This window comes from Nycticebus coucang, chromosome 2, assembly GCF_027406575.1.
Source record: "Nycticebus coucang isolate mNycCou1 chromosome 2, mNycCou1.pri, whole genome shotgun sequence".
NCBI lineage: Eukaryota > Metazoa > Chordata > Mammalia > Primates > Lorisidae > Nycticebus > Nycticebus coucang.
In genome coordinates, this window is record NC_069781.1 from 121,989,151 (window position 1) to 122,002,656 (window position 13,506).

A 13,506-nucleotide genomic window follows, 5' to 3' on the forward strand; every position below is an offset into this window, starting at 1 on the left:
AGGCAAGGAGGGCTTTTTCTTCTTGAATCAGCTTTTGGCAGCTGCTCGTGTCTGGGTCCAAGATGGAGAAAGTGGGCAAGGAAAGGTGAACTGACATTAAGGCTCGAGAATTCTACAGCAAAGACATACTCACTGCATAGATCTACCTGGAAATACAAACCCTATAATTTCAGGGCTAACTGATCACCTCTGGATTTGGAGCCCTGCTTCAAGATAGAATGACAGGTTCCCAGCGGCTGCTGGTACAGAAGTCCTCTCCTTCCCTTCCCAGAGGCACAGGAACCTTGTCACTGGGGAGAAGGCTCTCCTCAGAATTGGGGAAGGGAGTCTCCCTTTTACCAGGAACAGGAGTAATTCACAGCGACAATCAAGACTTCAAAGGAAATTTATTTTTTTGAAAGGGTTGAGGGGGACTTTACAAGAGTCTGAAGCCAATAACTAGAAAGGAAGATAAATAAAAAGCCAGTATGTTGTGGCAAAATTCCAGCACACACACTGAAAAAAATCCTTACATAAACTGCTTCACTCTGTACATAATTACAAATTAATTACACAGCATTTGGGTTCTGACCCATCTTTTGATAGGATTCAGCACAGCACTGTTCATATAGCATTTGGAGAGAAGCAATGAGGGCAGAGGTATAAGGTGTGTCCTGATGACCCTACTGCAGGCCCTCGCTTGCGTCTCCTCTGTGAGCCTGTGCGGGTAACCAACACACAGGAAAGCACAGGGTTAAACCTGAACCAAAGGCAAACTAGCTGGGCACGTCCCGTGCCCTGGGACTGTACATCCTGTCCGGTGGTGATGAAAGGCAGGATCACGTTCACGCCAGGGAAGTCTGGGGGTGAACAGGGTCTGTGCTTCCTGCAGAAGCTCCTCTGGTCTGCAGCACAGGAGGGTCCCACCTTGTTCTAGGGCAGGTCACTCACTGTGTGGCAAGGGACACTTAGCAGTGGGGGCTGCTGACATTTAAACCTTAGTGAGATGGAGAAACAATTCATAACCTGTCAACTTTTTGACAATTAAGTTAGATGAATATGTGGAAAGATGCCTTTTTTTCTCCCACCCCTCTCTTTTTATTCCTTTTATGGCAGCATTAAAATACTTTTCAAAACCTGGCCAGCAGGCAGATTCCAAGGCTCTGGTTAACTAGGAATGTTATGCTACATTGGAAAAAAAAAAAAATTAAAAACAAAACTCAAACAAACTCTTTACCCTCTCCTTTCTCTCACAGACTTAACATGACGGTCCCAAGGCAGGCAGAGGCAAGGCACATGTATCTCCTGCAGGCTTTGTCACCATTTCAGGCAAAGGGTTACTTTCAGGTTTCTATGTGTCAGGGGCATCCAAGCACGGAGGGCAGATACCTTCTGCAGTGTCTGGGGTCACCTCAGAGTCACCTCCTTTATGGCCACTGAGGCCCCCTCACCAGGACTACCTCCTGGAGCCTGCTGTCTTCTTGGCACAAACTGGCCACCCACCATCGGCGCCAATGCAAACACCAAAATCCTTGGGAAGAAAGAACTGGCTATAGAAAAGGAGCTTTAGAGACAAAAAGACAAAAGAATGAAATCTAAAGTACTTTTTTGGATAGCAACTTCTGGATCATGTTCTGGCCTTTAAGATTATGGTGCCACCCTTTAAGGCAGGATATATTTAATTAAACCCTTGCATGCCAACATCTGTCCCTTCCTTTTAATAAAGAAACAATAAAGGTCTCAAAATTTTGTGCTTACTAATATTGAGGGCTTGAGAAGATAACAAACAAGGGAGAAAATCAGCAAAGGGATGACTGAGTGGTACTATCCTGAGACACAGAAAGGGAAAAAGGTAAGATTCGTACCTTTTCAAAAAAAATCTTGCTAAGGATGTTTTCCCCACAGATTGCTCTCTTTGTGGGTAGAGGTTGGCAAAGGTTGAATATGGCAATTTGCATGTTTTAACCCTCTTCATTTTCTAAGAAAACACATTTTGATTGTCTCAAAACGAAGCCAACTTATGAGAGCATTTAAAGTGCATGTCACCTGACTAGGATGACAACTACTGAGATGATACACGCAAGGTAAGATGAAATATTCTTAAGAACCTTTACTAGGTTCTGGAAACCTGGGGACACTGAATAGTGTCTCTATCTGCCCCCCAAAACTTAAGCACAATTTCAGGCACCTGGTTTCTTTAGCTTGATGGAGACCGGGGTTCCTTGTGTGGAAACAGTGTGGGGACGTTGATCTGTGTCACCTAGAAGGCCACTTCTTCTCATGGGAGAGGAAATCAGACAGGGGTTTAGCCTCAGTCACCAGAGCAATCCTCAAGGTCACAAGCAAAGCACGAGCAGTCACAATCCAGGTAACTCCCCAAGCACAACAAATCCTGTAGAGGTCAATTTCAAAAGGGAGGAAGAGATGGCAGAGGTATATGAAAGCACGGTTCCTGGTAAGCAGCTCTCTGCACTGTGAGCTATATTTCCAGATGAAGTTTGGGGGAAATTCAAGGGACTCTTCTAATTCTCAACATGTCCAACCAGAACCTCACCAAATCGTTTTAAGTTAATGGAGTGGGCAGAGGTGAAATCTCCATTTAAAAAAAGACTACCAGAACCACCAAGTTCCACATCACAGCTACTTGAGAGTAGAAGACACTTTAACATCAACATCAAACCGTGTGACAACAGATGGTAACTTACAGCATCCACAGCACTTTGTGAAGAATGTGGGTGGAAGTCATCTCATCAGCACTGACCCCAGCCCCCGTATCATTTCAAACCCGGAGAACAGGGTTATCCGGCCTCCACATACACAGGGAAGAAATGCAGGTCTTCTTTGGGGCTGGGGGGATTGAAACAGAGTCTTGCTCCATCACCCTGATTAGAGTACAGTGGTCTATCCAAAGCTCACTGAAGCCTCAAATTCTTGAGCTCAAGTGATCCTCTCACCTCACCCTCCCAGGGTGCTAGGATTATAGGCGTGAGCCACCATGCCCGGCCTGCATACACTGTCCTGCAAACCCCAGGTAAGGAACTCAGAGCCAGTGACAAGGACAGCCTGCTGAGCCCTACGGTGGAGATGAACCAAGATATGACAGGTTTCATCCGCAACCTGGAGTTCTATGACTGGTGAAAACACATACAACTTTTGCTGTTTAGAGTCCTTGAGAAAATACACTATGGTTTCAATAGAAAATCAGCTGGGTTTGGTCTTAAAGTCTATTTCTAAAGGGTAGGAACACTTCATGACAAAAACAGGTAAAGGTAGGTTAGGTGGCAAGTTTCTTAATTCTCAAATGAGGGGGAAGACATACCGTGATGTAAGAATGAGGTGGGGGGACAGAGAAGGGCATGGAGACCTCCCTCAACCCTTACATTCCACCTGGGCCTTCAAGGCACTTTGATGGACACTGCCGAGTGAGCAGTGCTGGCCGCCGCTGCATTCTCAGCACTGATCAGACAGTTTAAACTGCTGGACTAGTATTGGTTAACCCTTAGAAACACAAACACACACACACACAATAAATAAAATAAATCTAGGCTACAAATTTAAAACCAGACCTCTTTCAAATAAACTGAAAGATAAATATCTCCATCAGCAAGGCCAGCTTGCAATTCTTCGACAAGCACCAAGTTACAGATATTTTTGTTTTGTTTTGTTTTGTTTTTTTTTAAAGTATGTTCAAAGCCCCATGCTTCTGAGGGACAGAAAGCAGAAACTGAAGGCCACGTGTGAAGCACAGGACTTGCCAAGGTCTCCCTTGTGGCACAAGGAGCCTCAGAGGAAGCGTTACCAATGAAGTGTCCTGCAGACACCAGCTGGTGAGAAGTCTCAAAGCCAACTCAGACCACAACACAGTGGAGAGAAGAGAAAAGCAAAGCGGCAGCAGGCAGCACGGCGCCCTCTCCCGGGGTGAGTGCAACTCCCCAGCAGACCTTTTGATTTAACTGCCCTTAAGTAACCAAATTTTGCAGAGGGCTTCTGACTCTTCTTGTGCCAGCCCCTCTGGGTCGGTACCTGGAGAAATTGGACACCAGGGCTCAACCCTGTACCTGAACCTATTTCTCAGCCAACTGTCCTGGCGTGGGGCAGGGCAACTTTGCTGGGGACACAGGGCACAGCTCCTGCACGGTCTCGGAGGGGAAGATGGCACAGCAAAGCCAAGGGAAGAGTGGGCTGCCCTCACACTGTGTGCTGCCAAGCGCACTCCTCCGGCTGGGCCAGGCTGCAGCAACTGCCCTGGGGGGAGCCTGTGAGGGCTCAGGAACTTTGCCAGGAGGCTCTGGCCACTACTGAGTGGTCACTGACAACCAGAAAGTGTCACACTGCAGGGAAAATGGTGAGGTGGCTTCTCTACTTCATGTGTGCCCAGAAAATGTGGGCAGACATCTCGGAAAGTCAGGATGTTTCTCCTGTATTTGATGAGAAAATGAGACACTTTTTGTAATACCTGAAACACTGAGGTCAAGGTGCAGACCACATGTTTTATACACATTACACCTCCTCTGTTTTCACAAATGTTTGTCATCCCTTCTAAAATGAAATGAGAAATACATGAAAAAAAAAAAAAAAAAGAGGGGGGATGATGTGTGCACGGGGTGGGCTTAAAGGGAACCAGTCTCTGAGATCTCCCAGGCGAAGCACTGAGCACCCAGGGGCTACTGGGTAGACCAGGCATTCCCCTGCTGCCAAGCCAAGCCAACCAGACATCCGGTGTGGACTGCGTAGACTTCTGGCATGCTCCACGTGTGTATGCAGACAGGTCACCGTATACATACACAGATAAAGTACAAACTACCTGCTGTCTGGTTTTGGTTGTGTTCCCCCAAATAAAAGAGCTTCAGACTTCATTTGGCAATGCTCTTTGAGCCTTTAGGAATTCCTGACATGTCCAGAACCATTGCTTGCACTTCTGGGGTCCCTACTTTTAGTGTAGCACCTCGAGTAGTGCCAGCCCTAACAGCAGGTCCTCGGCAGCCACAAGCCACAGCCGAAGCAGAGTCTGGGCCTCCCTCCCCACCCTGACACTCAACACTATCTGTTCCTTTTGTCCAGAGCCCGGACACTGAGGAGCAGTGGGTATCCAGTGTAAGAGACTCATGCATGCGTGAATAGCAGGAGAGGCAGGCTGGGAACCCCTGGCCAGGGCCAGGAAGCGGCTGCCTCAGTAGGGAGAAGGGTCAGCAGAAAATCTCTTCACCCTCAGCCGATACTTCTGCAGGACCATCTGCAAAAGTGAAAACCAAGAAAGAAAAGAAATTCAGAAAAAAAATGTTCTTTTCACTTAACTTCCTCCCCAACCCAAGTCTTCTGTGATGAGAATGGGTGACTGGGCCTCACAGGCAGGTCACCGTCCATACAACGGGATCCAAACTGACTGAGGTCCTTACTGATTTTTTTCACTAATGCTCTTTTTAACTTTTACAATAAATACCAGAATTCATATTTCTAAACACGCCTAGAAAAATATAAATTTCTCTTTAACCTCCCACACACAAGGGAGAGATCAATCAGTCGCAAGATGGAGGGCCAGGAAGACGCAGAGAAACTGGAGCACAGACATGGAACATGCCGTGTGAGTTAACCCGGGCCTGTGACCGCCGGCACACCAGTGAACCTCTGGCCTTTGGGTTCCTCCTTTCCCCTGGAGTTAACAGCGTTGGTATCACGGTCATTTGAGAACTGGATCACCAATGCTAGCTGTTGTTACTGTTTACTAGGCCAGGCTTGGAAAGGCAGAAGGGACTTGGATGACTCCACGTAGGTGAGCTCCAGTCCCTCAGCTGGGCAGCGCCTCAGACACCCGTCCTCTCTGTACATGTGCCTCACAGAGTGGGTTCCTCTGGGTTCATGTTCTCAGCAAATGGGTTTAGTGAGAAGGTGACAGTTGGCTTCACACATCTGTGCTGCACCTTTTAAAATCCCCCGTGGCACTCAGATCTACCCTCTCTTCAGCGTGTATGGACACCATGGCCACAGGGAGGGTGGGCGTGGGGACTTACCGCCGGGCTGCGAGCGGCTGGCTTTGCTCTTCTTTTTCTTGTCCTTCTTCTCCTTTGGCTTAGCTAACCCAAACAGGCGGGTGGGGGCTGAGGTGGGCGCTGGGGCCTGGCTCTGCCCTCCTGGTGCTCTGTCTGGCTGGCCAGTTGAACTCAGTATGTGAAAAGGCACCTTATCTTTATGTGTCCGAGAGATGCTGTTCCTTCTTGGTGACACTGAAAGTTCTGAGTCCAACGACCCTGACTTGGCTACTGAAGGTGCAGATGGCAAGGGGGACTCCTCAGGACTGGGACAGAAGGATGGGATCCTCATCAGCTTGGTGTGTTGATGTGAAACCTGCACACATTCAAGAGAAGGGGCTTGACCTTGGGGCCATCAGCACCCCGACACCCTGCCGTGCACACCAGCTGAACTCAACTGGGCGTGCTGGTTGGGTGCTTACCCACTTCTGCAGATGCCACAGGACAACTGCAAAATCAGAGTGTCTCAGCTTCATTTACAGCCCTACAGTACCTACGAAAATATCACCTTTGCTACCATTAATATTTTTATTGCATACACTAACTCCAGCATCATAAAGAATTAATAGTACCTTTGGCAAGGTAGCTTAGAAAAGAACTCCCATTCCTGGAGTAAACAACGAAATCTACTTATTTTAAGACTGATTTAGACAGGGATACAGATAATTATTTCTGGGCAAAGCAATTACAGAAGCCTCAGGTTCTTTTTAAGTTTAGAGGGTAAATGGAGTTGAGTTGCCAAGCCGACACCAAAATCCTGGTCAAAGGCGAAACCAAAGATAAAGAGCATCAACTCATCTGTGCTCTCTGTTCCTGGGTTCCTTCCTTTGCCAGAGGCCCAGTGGTTTTACTGTGGTAGGGGTGGACTCCATCCTTATGCCATAAAAAGCAATGCAGAGGGCGGTGCCTGTGGCTCAAGGAGTAGGGCGCCAGTCCCATATGCCAGAGGTGGTGGGTTCAAACCCAGCCCCGGCCAAAAACCAAAAAAAAAAAGCAATGCAGAGAGAGCATTTGCTGCTCCCAGATCATATATTCAAAAACCCATGCAGAAGGTTAAAACTGCCCCCTGCTCTGGAAGATGTCAGTCTAATTTTCTTTCATGGTCCAAGGGCAATCAATCAAACCAATGACAAAATGATACGTATTTTAAAGACAGGCAGAGCTGTGTACACCCAGGCTCTCCACCTGCTTCAAGTGTCTGCGTTCCAGAGTAACCATGGAACAACACTGAGATGAACTCGGAGTCACTATGGGGACCAGGGCAAGGCCTTCTCATGGAAGCCTCAGCCACAGAGAAAGGCAGGTTTCCTCCACGCAGCAAGGCAGACCGGGACCCGCGCCAGGCCCAGCTGCCGAAACATCCCGGGTGGGAGTATCACCCACCAGAGCGGTGGCCACCTGCTGGGTGAGCTTTTCCTCTCTAGCTGACCCCACGGGCTCTTCCAGGACTGGCACCAGAGCCATTTCCTGCTATCCCGAGACTATGGGCCCTCCTCTCTCCTTAGTGTTTCTCCACCAGGCTGCAAGTTCCTTCAGTGACGGCCACGGCTGGTTTCTTGGGTGGTACAGAGCAGTGGGTACAGAGCTCTGGGACATGCCGAGGCTACTCTGGCCTACACTGGCGGCGAATGAGGGAAGTGCCGGTCAACTCCAAGGGTCCACTTACACCGCCCCCACCCCGCCCCCATCCCCTGGGCCCAGCCATGTCCTTTCTCCCCTTAGAGATATAAAGAGCAGAAAAAGACTTGCTTTCTCCCCTCTCCCCCTTCAGGATAAAACAAAGACCTGCAGTAGCAGGGTTCCTTTTTCTGCTCCCTTTCTCACAGAGATGGGCATACAGAGGGTCCTCAGGTGGCCAACCCTCTGCCCCCGCCTGCCTGCAGGGAGTGCCATTACCTGGCACAGGCCCCACTCTACCTGCGTTTGGCTGAGCCGCTCTGCCATGTCCCGCCGTAGCTGCTCCCGGTCCCTCTCGAGCTGCCTCTGGGAGGCCCGCAGCCTCTCCAGGTCGCACTGGTAGGCACCCTTCCTCTGCTGGAGCTCCTCCCAGTCCCGCTCCAGGTCCTGCTGGCCCCGTTGCACCTTCTCCTCACGCTGGGCCAGACGGGCCTCCCGCTCCTGCAGCTCCCTCTCACGGGCCTCCCACTCACGCTCACGCCGGCGCCTGTCCTCCAGGAGCTGTGCCTGCTGCCTCTGCAGGTTGGCCAGGTCCTGGCGCTGCTTCTCCAGGCTGCGCTGCTTCTCCTGCTCAATGAGGGAGCTGGGGCGTGACAGGCTCCGGGTGAGCGCCCTCTCACTCAGCAGCAGCTTCTGGTCCTCGATGTGGCTATCCTGCTGCAGCACCACACCCTGGGAACACACAGAGGCGAGCTGTGCCACTCTGGCTGGGAGGAAGGACAGGCAACCTTGGGGACGCCTCCTGAGCCCACAGTGGGGAAACCTGGCATCATGAGGGACTATGACTCCCTCCTTGCTTTTCAAGCTGGTTGGATTCAAATGCTCCAGGACAACTGTAGGCAGTTTTATCAAACAGGGGCCTCAGGAGCAGGAGTTCAGCTGCTGAACCCGGTGACACGCTGCCTGCGGTGAAGGGGCATGGGTGTATTTTGGAGGTGGGAGAAGGTGGGAACGAGACAGTTTAGGTCTTTAAGAAAGGACGTGAGCAGAATCTGAGGATGTTCCCAGGAAGTACTAACTCAGTAGTAGTTGTTCAGGGAGTGCCACCCTATCCAAATTATCAGAGAGAGAAAGAATTCGCAAACTCACAATCATACCACAAGGCTTGAGAGTAAAATGATCTCCTGAATGCATGTGAGCACTCTGAGCTTTGTGGAATGGTTGTAGCCACAGCCTACCAGTTGTTCACCAATTCTAGTCTTTCACGGTTGACAGTATTCTAACCCCTGCATTCTGCAATTTTTTCTCACAAGAGCTAGTCTTCTCTAGACTAAGGATCTAGAGAAGCAACATATAAAACTCAAAGACCCAAGCCAACAATGGTCTCTTTACAGCTGTTCTCTACATGAGGAGGCACATGGGTGAGAGAAACCACGCACCTGCAGAGTGCTCAGGAGCTCGTGGAGATGAACGATGCTCTGGACAAGCTGCTGCAAAAGGAACAAAGTGGGAACGTTCATTTCAGAGTCCATCACACTACATGGGTCATCTGATAAGGCAGCATCCTTAAAATACAATGACATGCCTGTATTTTCCTGAAATATTTCCTTTTTTCTTTTTTTAGAGACAGAGTCTTACTTTATTGCCCTTGGTAAAGTGCTGTGGCATCACAGCTCACAGCAACCTCCAACTCCTGGGCTTAAGCAATTCTCTTGCTTCAGCCTCCCAAGTAGCTGGGACTACAGGCACCTGCCAGAATGCCCAGCTATTTTTTTGTTGCAGTTTGGCTGGGGACGGGGTTCGAACCCACCACACTTGGTATATGGGGCCGGTGCCCTATCCACTGAGCCACAGGCACTACCCTTCCAGAAATATTTTCAAATTGAAAACCCCACAGAGAATAAGTGAGTACAGGCAGCCAAGAAAAGCAAAAGACCAAACAAAACAACCGTGTGTAGGAGGGATTAGCAGAACGCTTTGAAATATATCACAAAGCTTTCATTATTTAAAGTGACCAGCATACAAATGGCATACATACAATCTAACAGAAAATCTAGAAAACATCCCTCACGGTAAGTAGCATGTGGAATCGATGAGGAAGAATTAACTGCTCTGAGAAAATTGGCTAAATTTCCAGAAAAAACAAATAGATGAAAATGTTATGGGTAAAAAATGAATCATGCAAGTGCTATAAGAAATCCTAAGAGAATGTTTTCTGACCTTGAAACAGGGAGCCTTACAAACACAGAAGCAATAGAAGAAACCACACAAAAATGTTTTTGCAAAATTTACTATGTAAAAATGTAAAATTAAAAGGCAAAGGACAAATGTGAACACAAAGTCAAATGAAAAAAAAATTCTTGATTTAAAAAAGCTCTCACTGGGGTGGCACCTGTGGCTCAAGGAGTAGGGCGCTGGTCCCATATGCCAGAGGTGGCAGGTTCAAACCTAGCCCTGGCCAAAAACAAAAAAACAAAGAAACAAAAAAAAAGCTCTCACAGATCAATATGGACAAAAAAACGTAGAAAGATGGGCCAGGAACGTAAGCCAGCCATTTATAAAAGAAATACAAATGGGCAATTACATATTAAGATGATTTAACCTTATTTAAAATCCAATCAATGCAAAATAAAGAAATGCCATTTAAACTTATCTGACTAACCAAATGTTAATTAAAAAATGATGACAATGTTGGTGACAGTAAGACGGACACGGGCACTCTTGTATCTGATGGGATGGGTCAAAGTATCAGATACACTCTTGTATCTGATGGGATGGGTTGCTGAGTAACTTCCTTTCAGCAACTTCCAATCCAGCATGATAAATAATTAAAGAGCTGTGCCAAAAAGGTATGTACAAGAATGTTTTTGACTGAATTATTTAAAAATAAGAAAGTAGAAAAAGAATTAACTACCAGTAAGATTAAACAGATTATGGTACACAACATAATGACAAGCAGCTGTTCAGCGGCATGCTTCTGATACAAACGCACTCAGGGGAAATGCTTTTAATGTGCGTTACGAGCAAAAAGCAGTACGTGAAGTTCTAGCAAGTGTCAATACAAACTGTGTAAAACTGTTTTTACACACAACGTGCAACTCAGACATGTGAATTACATTATGTAGAAGGAAAGGCTGAAAATATAAAAAAAGGATGTTACTTTTCTACCATGAATATGTATTCCTTTTATGATACTAAAATCATTTAAAACCAAAACACAATAAGGTAATTACTGGGCTTAGCTTTTTTAAGAATATTCTGTATCCCTTATGGGAGGGGAGCCACAGAGCCCTGTGTGACTCACTATGTAGTCCATACTGGAATGCCTGAAAACACACTGGTCTTTAATTGCTTCTCACCTTGACTCTTCTTACTAAATGCAGGGGAAGAATTGCCCAACAGAAACACCAACTACCAAATATCTTTTGGGCAGCAAGCAGGCCATGTAAGCCTAGGTTTGTGTTGTTTAAAGATGAGCACATGGAAGGGCATTCCTCCAGAACACCACTGTACTCAAGACTTCCATATCAACAAAGTTCCTCCCAGGTTTAAGATATTATGTTAAGAGCAAGAAAAAGAAACACAAAGAACATCCTTGAGAAGTACACCCTAAAAAGCATCTATCACATATCTGAGTCTACTCTGGAGACACACAAAGCCAAATGCTCAGAATGTACTGTGGAGGTGACAGTGACCCGAAGATCATCTCAGGGGAGGGGCTGAGGAGGGAGCTGAGTGGAAGTGGTGTGGTTACCCTTCAGGGTGAGCAGAACTCAGTAGAAGAAAGGGAACACAGACCTGCATCAGAATCTGACTTCTACCTGGAAGGTCACCGGAGCTACTTTATAGTTGAAAGACATGTCAAGACAAAGGCAATACTCAAAGAGGAAAACTTAACTTTGAGTATTCAAAGGATAAGAAATTACTATGTAGAGTTACCCATAAATTAAATGCCTATGTTTTATACCTGTGGCTGTGGGCATTAGGTTTGTGCTACAGAAAAGGCTTCTGTAGGGTGGCGCCTATGGCTCAGTGAGTAGGGCGCCGGCCCCATATAACGAGGGTGGCGGGTTCAAACCCAGCCCCGACCAAACTGCAACAAAAAAATAGCCGGGCGTTGTGGCGGGCGCCTGTAGTCCCAGCTGCTTGGGAAGCTGAGGCAGGAGAATCATGGAAGCCCAAGAGCTGGAGGTTGCTGTGAGTTCTGTGACGTCATGGCACTCTACCGAGGGCGGTAAAGTGAGACTCTGTCTCTACAAAAAAACCCCAAAATTAAAAAAAAAAAAAGGCTTCTGCAAATTCTACTCCATACGCTGAGACTGAAGGAAACCACCAAGGAGCTTTGCAGCCTATGTATAGGGAAAGCTGACTAAGTAAGAGGCTGCTTAAGGACAGAGCGCAGAGGCCATCTTATTAGGCAGTTCCCTAACTGGCAAAATTTCAAGATGGTACACACTGGAGCCAAAGAAATGAAAAAGGTAAAGGAAATTATAACCAGGTGCTAGCTTGTTTGTAACAAAAAAATAAAAATGAATACTCCTAACCTAATGATAAGAAACACATATTCTTTTAAATAACTCAGAATGTCCTTACCTCATTGTTTCTTTTAAGCATAAACATGAGGTTAGCATTTCCACCCTGTAAGACAAAAAACATGCATTTGAAAAATGAAGATCCTAACGCAGTGTCTTTCTACACACGTTATCCTGTAGTTTTTGTTGTTGTTGTTCTTACCACAGCCTCTCACTGCCAGGCAGTGAAGATCAAAGGTTGAACTATTTATTACTGAAGCCCTGTACAGAGATCAGGTTTGAAATATCTGAAACAAAACTGTTAATGAAACTGGTCCCACCAGGGCTATGGTGGAGTTATGAATATAAACATACTATTCTAGCCAACGAAGCCAAACAGCCAATAACAATGTAGGGACTCTTAAATGTACTGATTGTTTTAAAAATGTGCTTTCCCCTTGATGAAAATAAAGATTTTATTAAAAGCAGCAAATCAGGCATCTGAAAAAGATGCCAGTCAACAGTCATGAACTCAGAAGGCAGCGTCATGGAGCTTCGCAGACAGCAACTTCAGAGAGAAATACCTTCTTCAGGCCACCATCGGATTCTGTTCTCCTGAGATCCTGCCCGTCATCTCCCTCTTCCTTCTCGCTTCCTAAACAAAAACCAAATAGGTATTTTTTTTAAAAAAGCTGCGAAACAGACGTGTGCCAAGGAAAGAATACAATATAGATAGCTTGGGGATGTGTTATTTCCTAATCTTACTAATGCTCATAAAAGAAGGAAGTCACCTGGTGGCAGTTAAGTGATTATTAATAATTTCCCTGATAGAAAAGAACTAGAAGCAGGAAGGAAAAACAAGTGTTATTATGCGCTTTAGCTACAGCTTAGCTGAGATTCCAGGAAAATCTTTTTTGTTATTCAAAATAAACAAGGGTCTGACAGAGGTTCTTGAGTGTTTTAGGACCTCAATGTAACATCTAGTGATGAATGGGTGGAGAAGACATAACTACTAGCACACAGTCATTCATTTGCCTCTAAAAGCACCTGAGCCATTTACCTTTGGAAGCATTCATCTGATGGCTGTCAAATCCTCCAAAGGTCTCTGCTCTCCGGGGCAGGCAAATAGGGCCAACCATGTTTTCCAGTTCAATGGGGCTGCTGATGGCCTGACCAAGTGTGCCTCCCAGGCTTCCACTCACCAAACTCTGAAGGATCTCCACTGGAAAAAAGGAAACATGAAAAACTGACATCTCATCTTCCAAAGAAAGAAAAAAATTCATGATATATACAATATGTACAGAGATCATGACCAGCAGTTTCCAAAGAGTGATTAGGTGACTCCCCTTGCTCAGAGAAACGTCCCAGCTCAG

At 46.6% G+C, this 13,506-nt stretch overlaps 1 protein-coding gene across 11 annotated transcripts in view; it reads right to left on the minus strand.

The window, feature by feature from the left end:
- Positions 1-367: 367 nt before the first annotated feature.
- The window catches only part of AKAP13 (A-kinase anchoring protein 13), a 317,276-nt gene continuing 304,137 nt past the window's right edge, over positions 368-13,506 (minus strand). For 10 of the 11 annotated variants that reach the window (XM_053581736.1, XM_053581737.1, XM_053581741.1 and 7 more), the window contains 7 exons: positions 13,194-13,355; positions 12,718-12,788; positions 12,216-12,260; positions 9,062-9,112; positions 7,923-8,354; positions 5,988-6,321; positions 368-5,212 (listed from right to left, as the gene is read on the minus strand). In XM_053581736.1, the coding sequence (XP_053437711.1) occupies positions 5,166-5,212; positions 5,988-6,321; positions 7,923-8,354; positions 9,062-9,112; positions 12,216-12,260; positions 12,718-12,788; positions 13,194-13,355 (1,142 nt within the window). In that variant the 3' untranslated portion in view covers positions 368-5,165. The remainder of the gene's footprint in view (positions 5,213-5,987; positions 6,322-7,922; positions 8,355-9,061; positions 9,113-12,215; positions 12,261-12,717; positions 12,789-13,193; positions 13,356-13,506) is intronic. The other variant, XM_053581734.1, reaches the window with a different exon arrangement.